The 22,590-nt window shown below is 36.0% G+C and overlaps 1 protein-coding gene across 3 annotated transcripts in view; it reads left to right on the top strand.

Annotated features, from left to right (window-relative positions):
* The window catches only part of CNTNAP2 (contactin associated protein 2), a 1,946,064-nt gene that overhangs the window by 871,372 nt on the left and 1,052,102 nt on the right, over positions 1-22,590 (top strand). For all 3 annotated transcript variants that reach the window (XM_046020922.1, XM_046020925.1, XM_046020923.1), the window contains 3 exons: positions 3,618-3,802; positions 9,311-9,454; positions 12,938-13,202. In XM_046020922.1, coding sequence (XP_045876878.1) covers positions 3,618-3,802; positions 9,311-9,454; positions 12,938-13,202 — 594 coding nt within the window. The remainder of the gene's footprint in view (positions 1-3,617; positions 3,803-9,310; positions 9,455-12,937; positions 13,203-22,590) is intronic.

The raw sequence follows: 22,590 nt of genomic DNA, 5'->3' as shown, positions 1-22,590 counted from the left end.
TCTATTAGGGAGTTGCGTGTGTGAGTGAGATTGAGAGGGGGTGTTACCTGGAGACTGAGGGGAATGAGCAGGAGATAATTAGAGCATGTGGTATCAGAGACCAGGGAAAGAAAAGAGATGGCTGTTGTGTTGTATTCACCTAGGATGGAGACAGGCAGGTGAATATTGGCTTGGGCCCTGTAGAGGTTACTGTTGATTTTTCTCTTAGTGGAATAGAAAGGACAGTGGTTTTATTGACATAGGTTAAGAAAAGGTGAGAAATGTGGAACTGAATTTTCAAACAAAATCTAACCAGAAATCAGAGAATCAGAAATCAGAGAAATAAAGTATTGGCTGGAGAATGAGTTGAACTTGAATGAGTTCCCATTTTGTTTTGGGATTTTCTTTTTTTTGTTTGTTTGTTTTTAAGTGTCTTGCTTGGCTAAAAATATCAGGATTTATGCAAGGAGTTTTTGGAGGGCATCACAACTTCCATTAATTTTTCTCTTGTAAATAATAACAGAATTCTACAGAAATACTATATCTAAAATATATTAATAGCTAAAGTTCCCATGTTAAATGCATCCCAGTAGAAAGCCACAAAACTGAAAGTAAGAATACTTTCAGTATTCTGAAATACTGGGTGTCTGGGTGGCTCAGTCATTCAGCATCTGCCTTTGGCTCAGGTCATGATCCCAGGGTGCTGGTATCAAGCCCTGCATCTATCCCCTCTGCAGGAAGCCTGCTTCTCCCTCTCCCACTCCCCCTGCTTGTGTTGCCTCCCTCACTGTCTCTCTCTCTGTCAAATAAATAAATAAAATCTTAAAAAATATATATATAAAAACAGATCCTGCCTTTTTGACTTGCTAATCAGTCTGAGTGGTCCAGACATTCCTGAATATGGCTTGTGTTCTATGTATTAAATTTTATTACTTTGAAAATCAGTATTATACTAAAAAGTGCAGTTTCTATTAGGGTTTTTTTTGGTTGGTAATACTTGATATGGTATTTTAAAATATTTACCCTTTATTATAAAACTACTCATTTCAAATCTGATAAAAATAATAGCTTCTATAAGAAAAAAATGAAGAAGAAAATCACACAGAAAGCTGGATCACGTAATTACACAAAAATATTGGATTCTTTACATTAAAATCATAATGAATGTGAAACTTGAAAAACACAAATGTTAAATATGGAAGTTTAATGTCATTCATGGGTAAAAATTTATACCACTCCCTAGGAATATAATTCTTTAAGAGAAAATGTAAGGATAGGATATAAAAGGTAATGCGTAGAAGAAAAACTATAAGTATTCTATGAACATCAGATGCTCAACTGCACTATTTATGAAATTAATGTACAATAAAATAATAACTAATTTTTATTAAGTAAATCAATTTAAAAATCATATAAATATTTAGTATGTGACAAGATTCGTTGTACTGTTCTTTGCATCAGAAAATATTTTTAGGAAAACAATTTGAGAGTATCTTCAGATATCTAAAAATTGCCTGTATATTTTGGCCCAATAATCATAAGGAAATAATGAGAAATGGCTATAGGATTTAAGTCCAAGGATATACTTGGCAATAGTGATCACAATGTCAAAAATTGGAAAAAAAAAAAAGCTAAGCATATAGAAATATGTAGAAATATGTTGATAATGCATTTAAAATGTCTGTGAATAATTTTAATTCTATAGAAAATACTATAAAACATGAAATTAAAACTGTAGTATAAATATTATAAATAATATCTCAGTATTTTATATTGATTATATATATACACATAACTGTATATGTATATAATTAAATATATTTATAGGAAAAAAAAATTGGAAGGGAATAAACCAAACTATGTTTACTGGTGGAAATGAGTGATTAATGTTGTACCTATTAATTCTTCATAAAATTCTCTACTTATAATTAGTATATTCATTAGTTATATATTCATGTATTACCTGGGGAAAAAATAGCCCTAAATCACTTTTGAATGATTCTTAATAGATGATAAGGAGAAATAGGAGGCTTGGGGGTAGATATCAGAAAACAAAATGTAAGTACTTTTTAAAAAATATGCATACAAAAAATATGCATACACACTCGGAGCAATTGAATTATATCTAAGGATGTTTACTTTCTCTCAAACCTTTCTCCTTTTTTTTTTTAGTGAAACACATAGAGGAATTTTTTAAAAGGCACTGTGCTTTCTATAGGTATGACATTACTGTTCTGAAACTACTGCCTGACCCTCTGACCTCAGAGAAAGGTTATTACCATTTCACTGGAAAGCAGTTGACTTACAGAGTTTTAATGACTGGTTAGAATTTATGACAGTCATGGAAATGCACCCACTCATATGTCCACTGTGTCTTTTTAAATGTCATTACCTCAGTATCAGGCGTATCTAGCTGCTACTCTGTGTTCTAGTCATTTAAAGTAACTTAAAGTCGTAAAATAGAGTGTATACTTTCATTTAGACTTATTCCTACTTTTCTCTCCCCCTCTCTGCCCCACTGCCACATGTAAACAGACAGTCATAATCACAGTCCCAGTCACAGGCACATGTGGTTTCTTCACAGAAGGAAAGAAAATCTGATCGAGGAAAGACATAGAAAATGTCAGGTATAGGCATCATTAACATCCTAAATGTGGAAAAAAAAAAAAAAGAGGAAATAATTCAGTGTTTTAATCAATTGTGTGTTTCTCTTGTTTCTGTGATACTATTTTTTCTGAAACCATGTTGTATTTTTATAGCACTTAATTTTTCTTGACCATGAAAAGCAATACTTGATTAGAGAAAGTAGAAGATGGTATAAAACATGTTAACAGTTTCCAGAAATGACCTTAGTAAACATTTTGGATTCTCACAACCTTTCACTTTCATTTATAGTCTTGTTGCCATGGAAATCGATTTCCAAAGCTAGATTAATGCTTCATACATATGTTTGCAAGTTTTTATTTTAAAATATAACTTAATTTTTCATGCCATTAAATATTACATTGTGGTTAAAATTATTGCTTTTGGAGTCAGTGAAAACTGGAAAGTGTCATGCTGTGTTTTCTTGACCAATAATAAAAATAATAACAACAATAAAAGCCTGTTGACAGGTAACTTTTAGCTAATGTTCACTATATGCCAAGAAGTTGGTTAAGTTCTTTGCAGTACTAATTGCTTTAATCATCATAGCAACCCTGTAAAGCTGGTACCTTTGATTTTCTCCATTTCCTGTATGAGGCAGCGTAAGCTCATAGAAGCTGCTGCTTGCCTGTGATCATAGGGCAAGCCAGCCATGGAGTCAGCATGAGAATCCAGGCACTGGGCTCCAGAACCATGGGACACTGACTTTGTAAGGGCCCTGTCAAATTTAGCAGAATTCATAGTACAGTAAAAAACAAAAAAACAAACTCATACTCTTTTTTTCTTTTTTTTTAAAGGAGATGTTTTCCATCTTTAATAGCTTTTATGTATTTTGAATATGAAACTATTGTTAAGTATAGTTACACGCTAGTTCCCCCATGCTAGTGTCAGTGGACAGGACTCGCGTGGAGTGCCAGCCCGTGGCTGTGATGGCAACTGGCCGCTGCACAGAGTAGCTGATGTCACTGCTCGTTTCTGTTCCTTCCATGGCGCAGGAAGCAACCAGCTTGGCCCCATCTACGGCCACACATCCGTGACGACTGGAAGTCTGCTGGATGATCACCACTGGCACTCTGTGGTCATTGAGCGCCAGGGCCGGAGCATTAACCTCACCCTGGACAGGGGCGTGCAGCACTTCCGCACCAATGGAGAGTTCGACTACCTGGACCTGGACTACGAGGTGAGCTTGGGGACGCGTCGTTGTCCTCCATCTTGAGTGGCTGCCTCAGTCTCCTACTGGGTCTTTGTGTTCTTGTCAGTCACATGCCTGCCTGCCTGTCCCATTTGTTTTATTCTCCAAAGAAAAATTATCTTTCAACTTAAGGGCCTAATATATTAACACTGTCATTTTATTCATTTCTAAGTTTGTAATTATGAGTATTTGAAATATTTTAAAAATCTTGGTACCAAAGTAATAATTTAAAGGGAGCAGACCATTTATCATGTCAGCAGGGCAATTTAGTAAGTCCAGAACAAATAAAATCCATTGGTAGTTAATTATGATATAAATCATCTATTATTCTTGAGAATAGATCATATATTATAAATACAGCATTGCCTAATATTTATTACAAAATATTGACTAAGAAATCCTGAGTTCTGGTTTATATTAAGTCATTTATGACTTCATGACTGTAGATAGTTCTTTCGTTGGGTTCTATTTTCTCAGATATAATTATCAAAGAAGAAATAAAGTAAAATATAGAATATTTTAGGAGGCTGTCCATAAATAAAAGGACATATTTTATCTTCCAAGTGATCAAAGGTCAAAAATAATCATGTTGGTCCCATAAAAACTGTGTATTCCTCTGTTAAACAGATAGGCATTTCAGATTTTTTAATAAATTATTTAGAGAGCAGTTCAACCTTAAAATGCCCACCAAAAAATGTTAATCAAATACAGAGATAAAAGTTTTGTAAGATGTTCATCACAGTGATATATATTCCAAGAGAAAAGGGATAACACCAAATGAACAAAAAGAGTGTAGCAGGAAAATAAATAGGATGAAATACTAGTGAGCAAGGGGTTTCTAAACTTTCTTACTTCATGGAGCCCTTTTAGGGTGTTAATAATTTTTCCACAGCTGTCCTAGACCATTCTGTAATAGAGTCATACAACTTAAAAAATGTTTATGTCCTAACGACTTGGTAGCTGTTTAAAAAAATACAGATAAAGTAAATGAAAAATATATTTTATTTAGTTCATAAAATAACGGTGCTTACTTGCTAATGGGATGAGTGTCCCTGATGGTACAACTCCTCAGAATCAGATTTGACTGCCATCTTCATCTTCTGTTCCACTTTTACTTTCTTGTGACACTGATTTTTGAGAGGAATGACTAAAAAAAACCCACATTCACTAGGACAGGAAATCATGAAAAGCAGTGTAGCAGGTTGTTGGAATGGCGAACTAGCTCAAGCTAGTGTTTCACATAATGCCCAGAACGTGTCAAATATTGTTGCATATCCTTTAAAAATAGAAAGTGTATGGTGGCTGTGACCCTATGAATTTCCTGTGCAAACTCAGTATGCCTTGTCCCCGGTTTTGAAGTTGTTTGTATACATACACACGTGTATGTGTTAATCAGTATCTTACATGAATTTTTAAAAATGTGAAATTGGCTCACGATAAGATAATTGAAAAAGTTAGCATTTACAACTGTGTTTATTTTCTTTATATACTTAAATAATTTCTAAAATTTCTGTGAGGTGAATATATTATATATATTCCTAAATAGGAATTTAAAATAGATTATGCTATATAAACCCTGATATGAGATCTTACTGACATTAAAATAAATTTAAGCTTATCAGAAAATAACTGTACCTCCCAAAAAATCTCCTTAAAGCATAATGATTGTTGCAAGGGAAAGAATATGAAAATCCCAGAAGTTTTTTTTTTTTTTTTCTAAATTAGTACATTTCTTGGTTTAGGTGGCTTATCTCCCACTGTATGAGAGAACTTAAAGATGAATTATTCATCTATCAGTAATAAACTTTGAAGTACCATAGGACAGATGAGAGATCCTGAAACATTAGCAATGGGCAAACACAATTCCAATTTTCAAAAAACAGAATTAAAAATTTGGGGTCATAGACTGTATTGAAATTGTGATGGAATTCATGAATATTCACGCACACTCTCAGGGTCAGTAGTTTCATGGACACTTTGAAGCCCATGAATATACATACCACCTTTGAGAACCTCAGCTGTAGATGACAGCGCCTGAGACATGGTTAGAGGGAGACACTGGGAAGAAAGTCAGATTTACTGATCAAGAATCCCAAGCCCACTGAGTTGAGTCAATCCCTCAGTGTTTTCACACACACCTCTCTCACTCGTCCATGTAGTAACTAGACTCAGACCTCAAAGGAGGCTTGTTATGAATAACTGAAAACATTCCTATAGCCCAGGACATTCCAAGGGTTTTAGGTGCTCTGTACCAGGAACTGTGAACAAAGACCAAATATATTATACCACACTGTGATAGGGTATTCCTGTCATATGTAGACATATAAGTAATCTCAAGATTGTACATACTAATGAAAATATAGAGATGAGTTCCTAGTAGCTACTACTTGTGTAATGTAATCTGAAACTATGTAATTTGTGTTTAACAATGGCTTTGTTGAACTGTCTGTTCTCATGAGCTGGTATGAGCAGGATTCAGCACACCGTAGGGGTAAGTTAATACCTAGCACTATTCCTAGAGATGTACATCATGACAGAAGCAATAGAAAACAAGTTTGCTCCTTTGAATTAACTCAGTGTGGGCATCTTTTGTGGAAGGTGGCTTGAGAGTTCACCTTATCACCTCCTGGAGCCCAATTGTATTGCAAAGTGTGCCAAATGCCATGGGCAGGCAAGCTACTAGCTGCATGGTACCCCGAGAAGGGTACAAAGGTAAACAGATACACATCCTTCTTCTCAGCCAAAGGCCAGAACCGCACACTGATGTTTGGTCTGGCTTCTCTCTTTTCTTCAGCCAAATTCCAGGATAGACCCTGTGGATGTTATGCCATTGAATTTGCAATACATTTCTGCTTGGGAGGTAGTGGAATGAATGCCCCTTGATAGTTGTAGAACTAGGCTAGGATTTTAGAAACTAGTGAGGATTGTAGAGAATCAATTGCATGGCTCAAACTGGAACAAAAGTCCTGGGTTTGAGTCCCTCTTTGCTTCTCACTGGTTGTGTGACAGTGGCCACATTATAGTCCCCTTTTGGAAAATTAATGTAATAGCACATTTGTCAGAGCGTTATTATATGAGGAGGCGATAGGAAGTAATAGAAATCACCATATGTATCAGTTATGATTAATTAGACGGCATGTAACAGATGCTTGTTTATTCTCCGCCATATGAAAGATAATTGTAGGCTGGGAGCCCTAGGCTCAAATGGCAGAATCATGGCCATTAAGACCCCAGTCTCCTTTTACCTTGTTCCTGCTCCAGCCCCATCGCAAATCACTCCCCAGATGACTGTTCACATTCCATCCTGCAATCCAGTGGGAAGGAAGAGTAATGAAGGTTGTTCTCCCTTCCCCTTTTAATTATAGTTTTTGGAGTCACACAGTCTTACTACTTTAATCTTGCAAGACCAAAACTTGATTCAGAGAGGTTGGTAAATGTGGTATACCGGCTGCAGTGTGCACAGCTGAAAAGCATTCTTGTTTTCCTAAAGAAGGTAGGGAAAAAGGACATTGAGAAGTATCTAGCCATCTCTGCCACATTTTGTAAACTCTTGGTAGCTAACAAAGTAGTCAATGTGATTATTTCATTAAACTCAGGGCTGTTATTGAATGATAATATCATTAATAAGCCAGTTGTATGAGTTATATGAGTATCTGGTGAGTAATCTAACAATTGCAACAATTTTTTTTTTCTTTCTGAATAATTATAACTTCAGGAAGTATTTTGTGGCCCAGATACTTCATTTTACTGATGAGAATACATCATCAGAAGAAGCGGCAACCTATTTTCAGAGGATTAGTTACATTAGGAATTGGGATTTGAACCCACATCTCTTAGTTGTCAGGAAATCTGGTAAACCAAGCCTGTGTTGCTTCACTAGGGCACCTCTGAGAGTGATGTGGGACTCGTGCTGAGGGTTGCTGAAAGCAGGGAAACATAGGAGTGTTTTTAATCATCATCCTGACAGCACATGGAGAAAGAATGAGACAGTGTGTTTAAACTGGTATTTAGTAATAATGTTTAAAATTTGATGCTGCATGTTGTAAGCATAGATTTTTATTACCATCAACTGGGAAAGAATTGGTAAAATGAACTGTAGGCAGGAAATAAAGCACTCCACATAATTATAAATTATCAGTAATTCCTACCTTTGGTATTATGTTTACTTATTTAGTACCTAATAAGTTCATTTTAGTGCTCCTTGAAAATATTTTCCTAATAATTCTACTATTTTAGATTACTGTAAATTTTCCTTTTGTCATTTCTTAATTATTTTTTATATATTTATTTTCAGTTTTCTCTTCTTTCATATGTAAACTCTATGGCAAATAATACATATTCAACTAACCATTATTTACAAATTTTTTTAAGTGAGGTCTTTTATTATTTTATATTATCTCATAAACTATCATTAATTTGTGCTTTTTTTCACAAAAACTAAGCATCTAAAATGCCATGACACTAAATAAAAGAACATAATTTGCTAATGGCCTCCTAGAACACAAAGATCTGTGCCTATGTTTCAAATATGAAGTCTTGACATTCAAAAATGAGTTAACTATTGCTTTTGTTTTCAAAGCTTTATAGGAAAAGTTGATAATGGTAACATTGAATAATAATTAAAAGAGAAATAACATCTGGTTTATATATCTTGGTATTGCAGCTCTAGTTAGCACTTAGATTTATTTACCACTGTTTCACTGTTAGCAGTAAATGTCATTATGGCAATAGGTATATTAAATATAATTTTGTATTATAGGAAATTGACACTATAGTACTGTAATTTGGCCAAAGATATAAGGAAAAAGATATCCTCTCTGTTGATAGGTGATAGTAGACAGAGAATCACAGTAAAGGGCATCCACCTTATTCCGTAGGATTCAGAAGACCTATGATATCTCTAAGCCTGTAGTGCTCAAATAACAACCCCCATCTCGTAATATGTTCTTAAACAATGTAGTAATGAGACTTTTTGAACTATTTCCTATATTAAAAATTAGTATAGTGACTATTTGACTTTAATGGTCATTTAGATTAAAATAAGTCTACATAGTACATAGGGTTTATCATTGTATTACATTAGTACTGGTTTATCTCATGATGACTAGAAGCATTTATTAGTAGTATGCCTTTGATATTCATAAAAATGTGTTTTTAGTATTATACAATAAAAGAAGGCTGCTGAATAAAATCTTTTAAAACATTTCAGGAAAATTTATGAAATGCTTTTGAGTGGCTACAAAAGATTATTGCTATTTTCTTGTTAATAGTCTGATTTACAGAATTAATAATACTGTTGTATACTTCCATAACAGCATAATTAATATGCAACAGATTTTGGAGGCAGAAAAAATTGTCTGTATATTCTGGGAGAGATATACAGACGTTGGTTGTATAACTGACCTTGGTTGTATTAATAGTTTTATCTAATTTATTGTGAATATTTTTTTAAGTCGAGTACAGTATAAATATTTACATTTTTTTCCTTTCTCAAAGATAACCTTTGGAGGCATACCTTTCTCTGGGAAGCCAACTTCTAGCAGTAGAAAGAACTTCAAAGGCTGCATGGAAAGCATTAATTACAATGGTATCAACATAACTGATCTCGCGAGAAGGAAGAAACTAGAGCCCTCAAATGTGGTAAGATTGTTTACTCCAAAATAGCGGTTCATAGAACAATCAAAGAAATTTTGTTTTTTTTCTGGAGTGTTGAACAACAACAATGTTGTCACAGCATTTGCCATGATGCTTATGTTGGGCTCACAGTGTAAAACTAACTTTAGAAGAACCTAAAAAAGTAGATAGTGGATATACTCTGAAAGTAAATAATGGTTTTTGAGTTAAATTAGCCTACAGTAGATGGTAAGTTTTACTTAGATGGGGCACAGGGTTTTGACCCAGTGTTTCTGGATTCCCCATATCAGAGGGACGTGGCTCAGGCATTCCTCGGTGTCTGTTTTGTCCCTGAAGTTCAGCCTGTAAATTGGCATCATGTTTCCAGATGTCTTACATATATGACTCTCCACTTCTTGTTTGTCACTTAATTCTATATTTTAAAATTGTTATATCCAGGAACTTTGCCATATTCATTTCTTTGTTTCCAAAGATAATTCATCCAGATAAATACAGTTTTTGTGAAAGCCCAAAACATACTAAGTATAGGCAGTTGAATAAGAATCGACTACCATTGGATAGTGAAAGCCGTGGCGTAGACTTAATAGTGATCTTCTTCTAGCTCTGCTGTGAGTCATTCCTAGGTTTAACTGTTTCAAACGGGAGAGCAAAACCTGAAGAACACTCTGGCATACCTGACTCCCTATGTCACTTCTTAGGATCACTGAAAGATAACAGCTGAGAAGTTCAGTATGTGTTCCCCATGGATCTGCAAGAACAGGAATAACTTCAACCTACAAGTGTTATTTTTGGGAGAGTTTGGGATTCCAGAGACCCACATTTGAGAGCCACTGACAGTAGATAATGTTAGGAGTGCTTGCATTGTATTCCCAAAGAGCTCTGATAGCCTGTTGCCCCACATTTGAGCCTAGGGTTTTCACAAAATGATTGGATAAATAGAAATCCCCTCATGAATGAACAGGAGTTCAGGCTGGGTATGAAAATTATTAGGCATAAAATAATAATTTAACATGAAATTTTTGTTTAATTATTTTTCTTCAAAATAATAAATTTGTACTAAATAAAATGTTGAACTTTGAAATTATCTCATAAAATATATTGGCTATAGAGAAAAATAGTGATAGTTCCATTTATAGGCAGCAGGCACTGTTCTAGGAATACTACTTTTATGACAATCTGAGAACAGTACTGCAAAGTGAGTAGAGATGCTATACACATTTTGTAGATGAAAAAGAAAAAAAACAAACAAACCCTGAGATTTTGCCTGGAAAAATAACTTTCCAAGATGATTGAATGTGAGTGGGTCCACAGTGTATGACCCCCGAGGTCATTGTCTCCTTACATGCTATGTTATTTCTTACCTAGAGCAGTATTAATACATACACTCTTTTAAGCTTTGGCTAAAATGGCACCAGGTCTTTTTGTTTTCTCAGAAATCATTGCTTAAGATAAAAAGGTACAGAATCCAAATCATCAGAATACTTTCTCTATTTTTTGCACCTTTAAGGAGAGGTAAAATGTTATTTCTGCCCAAACCTCCCAGCTGGTCCTGAGATGCATTCATTAGGCACCTGAGTTATGAAGAATTTTACTATGGAGGCTCAATCCTAGAGCAACTTTAACTGCAAAATATATTGTGGTTTTAAGTGCTATTTTAGCTTGAATAACAAAGATATTTAGTAAAGCATAAATTACCTATATCATATTGTTGAAATAGAATGAGCAGACCTAGAATAAACTTTTAAACAAAAATATATGTACATATTAATATTTTAGACAGACTAGAGAAAAGTGAGACATTTTGTCAGCAACTGTACAAGGACAAATATTTATGAAGGAAATTTGCTTTCAAAAATGTCAGGTGGTTGTATTTCAGTGAAAGTGACTCAACACTCATCTTGCACTCATCTCCATGCACGCACCCATTCCCTAATATTTGTCCATAGCCTCTTGGACAGCTACTTGGGTGTAATCTGCAGCCAGCATCCAGAGGCAGGAAGAGACAGAACAAAGAGACCTACCCCCCAAATTTGGTAGGTGGCAGGTTTAATAAGCAAAGGAACTTCTAGGCTTGTCCTGGGAAGCCACAAGATGAGTACATCTCTGCACTCACTTGCCAAGTCTTAAAAGTTTATGTAGAGGTCCTACCTGGATTCGGTTATGGATACAGAAGGCCATCACCAGTTCAGTACCAGGTCACATAGCTTCAACACCACATCTCTAGCTCAAGCCTGTATCTCGGTGTGGGGAACACACATTTCGAGGACAGCAGAGGAATCTCCAGTTGTCCGAGTCCTGCCCATGGGTTAACTGGCAGTCAAAGTCTTCTTGATGACCCCCTCATTATACATTGACTTCCGAGTCAGCACCTTTACCCAGAAAGGACCTTTAATTTTGTTGGGAGACATTCCCCACAACACGGGTATGTGGTCAGTTATAACATCTTAATTATTAGGCAAAGGCAGTTCTTTTCATCAGTAAAAGTAAGTAGTTAAAAATAATTACCTGTGAAGCTACAATGCAAATTTAGGTTGAATTTTAATTCAGAGGGACAGCCTGCCTTGGCTATAATGGTTAATGTGCTGAAATGGAAGAACAATCCGTCTAAACCTAGATATCGTGTGGTGTCGTGTTGTTGTGAAATAAGTAATTGAAGGACCAGATGAAAATGTGAACAAATTGTCTTGCTCAGAATACTACGGTGGGATAAAAGAAGTTGGAAGCAAACGCAGATTTTCAGACCTTTAAAAGGAAGGTTCTTACGCACTGGAATACAACATTTAGTGTGTCTGAATGGAAAATCAAAATTTTTTGGAACAGAATAGAGAGAGAGTGAGAAGAAAGGAATAGGCTTCAGTTATCACAAGTTTGTTTTCATTTTGTACATTCACACTACTATTTTCAGAGGCATGAATTCATTATAATGTATGCACACTTCAGGGGAATTTAATATAACAATAATCTGAAGTAATCACAATTATGCTGATCCTATCCAGTTACTATTAATTCATGTATATTAGGTATGAGGATAAAAACCAAGAATATTTATCCCATATTATCAATCAATAAATAACCAAATGAACATAGTTCTAGTGAGATTAGTAATATATGAATAAACACTGGACATAGGCCGTCCAGAAGATGATGGTGGCATCTCCTTCTTGGCGGGGCATTGTCAGATTTCTGCCCTCTTTAGAGAGTCCAGACGTTCACACTCATCCCACCACACAGGGACATATCCCATCCCGTCAGGCTGCCAGTCTGTTGAGTCCATGGTGGATGGTTCTTGTTAATTCCTCATCTTGACAGCCAGCTGCTGAGGCCTGTTAGACACACTGTCCAAGTAGAGTGATGCCGGCCTATCTGGGTGCCGAACCCAAATTGTGGTGCTGCGTTTGCGAGTTTGGCACGAGCTCAGGCTCTGCGCTGACATCCATAACCTTTAGCTTTGTTTGTACTTGTCTCAAAGCATGCTCTTTTGTTTTCCAGGGAAATTTGAGTTTCTCGTGTGTGGAGCCCTACACGGTGCCTGTCTTTTTCAATGCTACCAGTTACCTGGAGGTGCCAGGACGGCCTAACCAGGACCTGTTTTCAGTCAGTTTCCAGTTCAGGACTTGGAACCCAAATGGTCTCCTGCTTTTCAGTCAGTTTGCAGATAATTTGGGCAATGTGGAGATTGACCTCACGGAAAGCAAAGTTGGTGTTCACATCAATGTCACGCAGACGAAGATGAGCCAAATAGATATCTCCTCAGGTTAGTGCAGTCGGTTTGCTGTTTGCTTCTGAAACTGCTGTTAGGATTTCCACAGCTAACATTGCTTTTGTTTTGTTGGTGTTGCGTGCTCGAGGTTATGTTTGGATTCAGACTTGGGGAGATTCTTACTTGCCTGCCCAGAGTATTGATTGAATAAGAGAATCTTGAAAACTGGCTCAGAGGGTGAGGGGTGGGCGAGGAAGAAAGTTGGTTGAGACTGTCTCAGAGCACCAAGATCTTCTCTTGCTGATACCTGCTAGTTCACATTAATAGTGCCATGGATGTTACTCTAGGTGAATATTTCGTGTTTACAAAGAATGTCTATTTTACTGATATAAGAGTGCCTGGTACTGTGACTTTATGGACATTCAAATACCTTTTACTATTAGTAGCAAGTATAAATTAATTAATTATGACTTTAAAGGTATACGCAACTGCTTGAATCCAAACCTCAAAGTGATTTCTAAATTTATGTAGATTTTGGGGAAAAACAACGATAAGAGGTAAGTACAAAGAGGAATGAAAAGATGTATGTATCACCTGAGGGAAGACTGACTGTCTTGGTTTGACAGGGTAATCTTTAAAATTGACTTCACAGCAGTATAATAAACTAAGGCCTGGGTAATATTGTTAATTGAATAAACGTAGCAACTTTGGGATATTCTTTGATTAATATGATACAAAGAAAGCTGGGATAGCAAAGTGAGATGTTGCAGACAAAAAGTAGTCATGATAGGAGACTCTTAAATACTAAAAGTTTTCATCAAATGTCTTTAGATGTTCCTTGCAGTAGATGTTTTTATTTTGTGAAGAACTACTTAGAGGATAGAGAAAATGAACAGTAACTGAGCAGCTTGTACAAATGTACAAATACTGAGAGAGGAAGTTCATAATAAAAAAATTCTCAATTGCATGGCTGCTCACTCTGATTCGAAATATTCCATGTTCACTTGGGTCACCATTAGAAACTTGATAAAGTCTCTAACACATTACACTGTCTGTGTCCATGTCGTTTCCCTGCAGGCTGTCAGCTCTTTGAGGGCATAGGCTGTGCCTGTTCTTCTGTTCTAGCATATGGAAGAACACCTGGTACAGTACAGGTGCTCTGGGAAGGTTTGTGGAGTTAACATTGTGGCCCTTTCAACTGGTGTTCACTAACAGAATATTTCCTGCTGAAGGATATGTGTCCTTTCATGAAATAGGCTTTGTGTTTCGTTAGGGCTTGGTTGTATAGACTATTACTGAGAAGGATTCAAGGAAGATATAGGGACCATGATATCAGTGGTGTGTCTGAATTACTGAACTCAAAAGCCGTGGTGTACCTAGAGATTTGCTTTTTCTGTTTTTGCTTTGTTAGTTTTGCTTTCCCCTGAATGTTTGGAGTCAGAATGATTGATCAGCCATATTTTATCACTGCTTCCCAGTATAAACTCACCTGGGGAGATTTAGAGCAAATAAAAAATATCTGGAGAGACCAGAAAAACACATAAAAACAAATACACATACAAATATTTACCACAGTTGAAAACCATCCCATTAGATTTTATTATGATTAATGATTCTTTTCTAATGACTAAAAACATAAAAATATAAGTACGAAGGCCTCCCTCCCTCTTGACATTCTCTGAACAAACCCAAATTCCTGGTGGTTTTCCATGTAACAAGAACCATTATAATGGAAATAATAGGACCATAAATATTGAGATCAATAAAAATTTCCTAATTTAATCTGGTGTAATTTAAGACTCTAAGATACTTTCATCTAATTTAAACTGTGTTTATGAAAAACTAAAAGGAAGAAAGAAGAAACGAATCTAATATGCAATTACTAATTTCCCTTAATAGATTTGCTTAAGTATGAGAAAATTGGACTTGAGAAATTTTTGTTAATTTAGCTAAGAATCTGTGCAAATTAAGGGAAACTGATAGGAAATCTCAACATGTCGGTAACCTTGGTCTTACATATTTTAATGAAAATACCTTACTGTTCCAAATATTTATTTTTCCTATACAGAGCAGAAACCATGATCTTATCAGTTGTCATTGCTCAAGTGTCAGAAAGATTTATAAGTAAATATAGATGCACATACATTTTTCAAAGTTATATCTTAAATTCATTTATACTGTGTTTATTAAAAAATAAAGGAAAAAAAAAAACAGTTTCCTCAGAGCTCACCCCCTTGAGGGGAGCGGGAGAACAAAGGAATCCAATATACGACTACATTCATTCATCCATCCTGTAAATACAAATGGAGTCCATAGAAGGAAGTTTTCATCTGTATTTAAAGGTACTTTACCAAATTCAGTTAAATATATGAGTAACTTGTGTAAGTAGCAATACTGAGAAAATAATTTAGAAAGCTAAGTTAACTGAGGGCACTAATGTTTGCTTTAACAAAGGGAAATAGTTCTGTATTATGTCTACCTTATTCTTATCAGCAGCATAAACACTGAAGTATGTCAGTCCCTTTTTACTTTATTTTTAAAATAGCTTGGTTGTAAAAACGTAGAAGATACACACAATTTAGAAGAGGAAAGCAGCCACTGCTAGCATTTCCGTGTAGAATGCACACATGTACACGTAAACACTGTTCAGTAGTGCATCGAGAAGTCATTATAGAGACACTCAGGTAGTGCCTGTCAGTACATACTTGTAACTTGGTTTTATTTTTAGTGAGTAAGTTCTGTGGTCCGAGGTGAAGCTAATTTAAGTGGTTCAAAAGCCTTTTTATTCTGTCTTGGACAACATTGTTCTTTGATGATGAAGTCAAACTAAAGCCTGTAAGTTAGTATTGAGTATATTTTTCACCCTCCTTGTGTTTTTCCCCTCTATGTTGTGATTGATTTCAGGTCTCCTTAGTTTTGACAGTAGAGTCAGCCTAGAAAATTCAGTCAAACTCTGAGTAACCTTGACTTTGCAGAGTGGGTTATCTTTCTGTGAAAATATTTTCCAAGTCACAATAATCAACTTTTATAAAACATCCCATTATAGTTATTTCTATTTAGAATGATACTTAGATTTATGCTTTTCCTTTGGCTTGGGGTAAATAGTAAAGGGGAAGAAAAGTGGTAAAAGGGTCAGATGGATAATGCGTTCGTTCAACATACTGTTTAACATTCAGATCAGAACCCAGAAGGCAGCCCTAGAACTGTGTTTTAAGAATTATTTGGGGTTTTTAAAATTTGTTTTTCCAGCTTTTTTGAGGTAGGATTGACAAATTCAAATTACATATATTTACAGATTGTACAATTGTACAGATGTACAGATTGTACAATGTGATTTTTAAGGTATATGCTAATATATTGTGAAATAATTTTTAAAGTGTATGATAATACATTATGAAATAATTACCACAGTCAAGTTAATTAACACTTTTTGTGTATATGTGCGTGTTTGTGTATATGTGTGTTTGTGTGCACATACACAGTGAGAACACTTAAGATCTATTCTCTTAGCAAATTTCAAGTATATGGTGCAGTAGTATTATTATTATTTTTAAAGATTTTATTTATTTATTTGACAGAGATCACAAGCAGACAGAGAGGCAGGCAGAGAGAGTGAGAGGGGCGGGGAAGCAGGCTCACCGCAGAGCAGAGAGCCTGATGCGGGGCTCGATCCCAGGACCCTGGGATCGTGACCTGAACCGAAGGCAGAGGCTTTAAGCCACTGAGCCACCCAGGCGCCCCTACAGTGCAGTATTATTAAGTATAAGCACCATTGCTATACATTAGATTCCCTGGAACTTTTTCCTCTCGTAACTGAAAGTTTGTACCTTTTGACCAACATTTTCCCATTTCTCCCACCCTCCAGCCTTTGGCAACCATCATTGTACTCTTTGGTTCTATGAATTTTCCTTTTTTCAGATTTTACAGAAAAGTGAGATCATACAGTATTTTTGTTTGTGTATCTGGCTTATATCATTTAGCCTAACATCTCCCAGATTGAAATGATTTTGATCAAAACAGAAAACATAAGAAAACATTTTCTATTGCACTGATACCTACTGAGACTCGGTTTGCTGCTGTAGATGCACTCTTACTGTTTTTATGGTTTTTTCTCTTTTTTTCCATTAAATTTTTCATGACCCATCAACTGATTTTATGACCTAAAAACAAGTTGTGATCTATGGTTTAGAAAACATTGACCTACAGATCTGTCTTCTCATTTGAAGAGTTGGAATTTTTTAAAGTTCTAGTTGCTTGGAGGTATTTACACCATCAGTCCAGTTTGGGAAACTAAATGTATCTTCCAGGAATAATATTGCAATATTATAATGGTAGTAAAAGAATATGTCTGATGTATATTAAAAAAAAAACAACAACAAAACCTACCTACCATTTAAAATAAGGTTTTTACTGCAAAATTCCTAAATTTTATGCCATTAAATTATGCACAGGTGTTTACAATAATACTCTAATGTTGTGGTCTACTCATATTAAGAAGGTCATAAAATGTGACTCAGCATTTATATAGTGGAAGGGAAGTGATTTCTATTATCTTTCTTACCTGTTGAAAAAAAAAAATCAGTTTCTATCCATGTAACAAAGCCTTTTAGAAAAGGCATTCAGAAAACGCACTGCTTCTAAATCAGCTGTTTTCTAGCCGAAGTATTAGAACCTTGTTTGTTTACATAGATACTGCTTCAGTTTTAGAATGACTTTCAGCATCTGCACTGCCTCAGAAACCTGTATTCAGTAAAGATCATCTCTGTTTGTATTTCTCTACAGAAAATCTTTGTGAGGCCTTGTTTTATTACAGGGTCCTTTGTATATCTTTTGAGTTGCATTTGGGTGTGTTAAGGGAAGATGTCTTAGTCTAATCAGGCTCCTGTACCAAAATAGATTGGATAGATTAAGCAACGACATTTATTCCTCAGAGTTCTGGAAGGTAGAAACCTGCCATCAGGGTGCTGACGTAGTTGAATTCCACCCTGACATAGTTGAATTCTGCTTAAGAAGGCCCTCTTCGGGGCGCCTGGGTGGCTCAGTGGGTTAAGCCGCTGCCTTCGGCTCAGGTCATGCTCCCAGGGTCCTGGGATCGAGCCCCGCATCGGGCTCTCTGCTCAGCAGGGAGCCTGCTTCCTCCTCTCTCTCTGCCTGCCTCTCTGCCTGCTTGTGATTTCTCTCTGTCAAATAAATGAAATATTAAAAAAAAAACAAAAAAAAAACAAAAGAAGGCCCTCTTCAAGTCACAGACTGCTACTTTCATTAGCTGTCTTCGGGGCTAGTGTCTTTGGGGCTCTGTGGGGTTTCTTTCTGTAACAACACTAACCCATTCATGAGGCCTCCAATTCATGACCTAAGCACCTTCCACAGGCCCCACCCACTAATTCCATCACACTGGGCATTACAATTTCAACATATGAATTTGTGGAGGGGGATGCAAACATTCAGAACATAACAGGAGTAGACATTTTCTTGGCTTCTGGTATAGCTGGGGAACTGGGTGGTAAATACTGGCATGTTTCCAGTTCATTGTTGGCAAATGCATTTCCCTGGAACTGCTCCTGGCACAGTCTATCCTAAACAATTAGAGTATCTCTTCTCTTGATTTTATGAACATTTAGTATATTAATTCTGGAGAGAATTAATTCATACCAATTTTGAAAGTTCAGTGATAACTTGCATCATGAGGTTGGTTTCTTTTTCATCACATAAGAAAAAAAAAGTTTAGTTTGTGGTACTGTTTTTTGTGTTCTGTTTATTGAGATATGATTTTCAGCTCTCTGATTTCAAACTTCAGATATTATTTCAAGATTTCTTAAAATGAATTTTTACAACTCAGTGCACCTGGGTGGCTCAGTCAGTTTGGGTTCTGCCTTCAGCTCAGGTCATGATCCCAGGGTCCTGGGATAGAGTCCTGCATCAAGCTCCTTGCTCAACAGGGAGACTGCTTCTCCTTTTCCCTCTGCCACTCCTCCTGCTTGTGCTCACTCTTGCTCTCATGCTCTCTCTTGGTCAAATAAATAAAACCTTTAAAAAAAAAAAAGGGATTTTTACAACCTAAAAATTAAATAATGTTTAGGCATACTTCACATACTTCAAGTGATTTATTTTTTACAATGCAAAATGATTGGAGACCTATTTAGTAGTGTATATTATATTCCTTAATTCAAATTAAAACCATAATTAATAGAAGTCTTAAAAAATGTCATTCACCTTGAGTATTAAATTTGTATCATTCTGATTCTAAAGAAATAAAGAAGTACACATAGATATTTATCACAACATATATAAAATAATAAAAGTAATTGAAAAGAAACTAGATGTTTTAAATGAAGAGGTGCCTTTAAAAGCTGTATTGTCAAAAGGAACACTATTATGTCATTAGAAATCATGTTTCTCAAATAAAATTTAATACCATTGGAAATATAATATAGTGAATTAATATGTTAATGAAAATTTGTATAGAATATGATCCCAATATTATTATTAGAAATATATAGATAGCTAAAAAGCAGTTCAGAATGGAAAAAAATCTGAATAATACTAATTATCTCTAATTGGTGGGTTATTCTTCCCATTACTAACACTTTTTCATTACTAACATCTTAATACATTTTCCATAATACCGAAATTTTCTACAATAAATATCAATTACTGTTAAAACAAAACAAAACAAAAAAGGTGTACTATAAAATAATTGAGGATAAAATGATATTCCAAAAAGGATTATGGTTAACCACATTATGAATGGAAATTACATAGACAAAGTTATATCGATTCAAAAATTCTAGTTTCTCTACTTAATTAGAAGAAGATAGTCAATTTTTAAAAAATTTGTCCTCAAACAGTGAGCTCCAATTTAATTCCCTTAATGGCATTTACGTAACAAATGTGCCTGATGTGAAAGACAGTATGGCTCCGATTCTGAGAAAGCTTGGAGGCTGGGGAGGGCTGATTCCTAGAACACTGTGCTCACTTTGATTCGGAATCTAGATTTGTGCCTAGCCAGCATACCTCCTCCTGTTAAGTAAAAGACAAAAGTGAAAAGGATGTAGGTCTATAGATACAGATCTATAGATTAAATATAGATAACCTTGGACAAATCTACACCACCATTTGCTGATATTTTTCTCCCAAATTCACAAATAGACTGGCTGTGAGAGCCACATGGTACCAAGTGAAAAGCATTTGAGTGAATGGTATACTGCTCCTGGGTAGCTTCACCTAGCTGACTTTTTATTATATTTCAATTCCCAACGTGGCTGTACTATCATCATGCAAGCTGAGTGGAAATCTACCTTTAATTATACTTCAGTGCATGCTGGTGCATTTTCACATCAATAGAAGCATTATATTCCGACATGAAAGGAGAAGGAGGCTGGGGGGAAAGTTTTGTGGTATTAGGTATTGACTTATTCTTTAGGAAGCAAAGGGGACATTTTAATTTATAATCACACTCCAGGATACCATACCTACTCTAGTTTCTACAGTGTTTCTGGGCCTTTTAAAATATTCTGTGCCTTTTTCAGGGAAGATGAATAAAACATGATTGTGTGTATGTGTGTATAATAATTTTTAAGAATTGGAAGGAGAGGATAAAATCTAGTAAGCTTGGGTGGATAAAATGGAGGTAAAAACTCCCAATAGGGACCAGGTCATGTTTTAAAAGCTTCAATTTACTGTACAAATAAACTAATCAAAGGGGGAAAAATCAGATACTACTTCTACAGACGATAAGAATAAAAATGAATTATGCAAGACCAGCAGAGAACAGAGCTCTGGAACCCCAAACTTTATATATGGATATATTTGAAGATGTTTCCAAAACAAGAGGAGTGAGGGCACAGGAGCAAACTGGCTTTGCCTAAGGCCCTTTTTCTTTGCCTTACATAAAAGTTTTAAGGACTGAAACTTCTCTGATAGAAGAGTAATTGGTGAATTTAACCAATATCGATTTATGTAGTAAAGAGATAATAAATCTGCTGATAATAAGCCAGGCTTCTCCACAGAATCAGAACTGATAGGATGTATAAAGAGAGAAAGACTGATGAGCAGGAATGGACTCACACAGTTACAGAGGCCGAGGGGTCCCAAGATCTGTAGCCGTAAGCTGGAGGCGCAGGAGAGCCTGTGGTGTCGTTCCACCACCCGTCTCAAAGCCCGAGAACCCAGCAGAGCCTGTGGTCTAGGATCCAGCCTGAAAGCTGGTTCGAGACTCAAGGCTCATAGGTTCAAGACTGAAGAGCTGATGCTTCAGTTCTGTCTGAAGACAGGAAAAGCCCAGTGTTCTGGCTTAAAGAGAGTCAGTCGGAGGGGGGAATTCTTTCTCATTCCACCTTTTTATTCTGTTCAGGCCTTCATTAGATTGGCTGAGGCTGACCCACATTGAGGGAATCAGCTTTACTCAGTCTCTGGATTCGAATGTTAATCTTATCCAGAAACACCTTCACAGACAGACCCAGAATAATGTTTAACTATGCATTGGACACCCTGTGGCTCAGTCAGGTTGACGCATAAAATGAACCATCACATCAAATTTAGATATTTTAGGTATTTTTCCACTGAGTATATAATTCTGTTTTAAATAGTTAAAATAGTTTTGGCATGGAGTAATTGGAGATCGGTTGCTTTCCTAATCAGAAGGGACACAAGTAAAATCATCGGATTAAAACCTCCCCTCCAGTTCCCCCTCCCCCCCTTCATTAACCTTACCTGGGATAATTAACCAGAGACTTGAGACTGTGGGATAGTACCAGTGACAAGTTATTTATCTTTGTTCCTTTCATGACTTCTAAGCAATTTGAGCCATTCCATTTGTGAACAATATAGGCTTTTGGGTTAGCTGGTACTTTGTTATAATTAGTTGTAGAAATGAGCTTTTTGGAAAAAGTGATTCCACAGGTTCTGGGAGAGCTACATAGGACCTCCTTTTTTTTTTTTTGTTTCACCATAGCACGTACCCTCCCCAGTGTCCATCACCCAGCCACCCCATCCCTTCCACCCCACCTGCCCCCAGTAACCCTCAGTTTGTTTCCTGAGATGAAGAGTCTCCTATGGTTTGTCTCCCTCTCTGGTTTTATCTTGTTTCATTTTCCCCCTCTCTTCCCCTATGATTCTCTGTCTTGTTTCTCAAATTCCTCATATCAGTAAGATCATATAATTGTCTTTCTTTGATTGACTTATTTCACTTAGCATAATACCCTCTAGTTCCATCCATGTCATTGCAAACGGCAAAATTTTGTGTTTTTTGATGGCTGCAGAGTATTCCATTGTGTGGAATACACACCACCCACCACATCTTCTTTATCCATTCATCTGTTGATGGACATCTAGGCTCTTTCCATAGTTTGGCTATGGTGGACATTGCTGCTATAAACATTCAGGTGCACGAGCCCCTTCGGGTCACTACATTTGTATCCTGAGGGTAAATACTTGGTGATGG

The sequence above is a fragment of the Meles meles genome, chromosome 10 (assembly GCF_922984935.1).
Source record: "Meles meles chromosome 10, mMelMel3.1 paternal haplotype, whole genome shotgun sequence".
In the NCBI taxonomy this organism is placed as follows: domain Eukaryota; kingdom Metazoa; phylum Chordata; class Mammalia; order Carnivora; family Mustelidae; genus Meles; species Meles meles.
The sequence above is the reverse complement of the archived record's forward strand: the minus strand, read 5'-3'. Positions and strand labels throughout refer to the sequence as shown.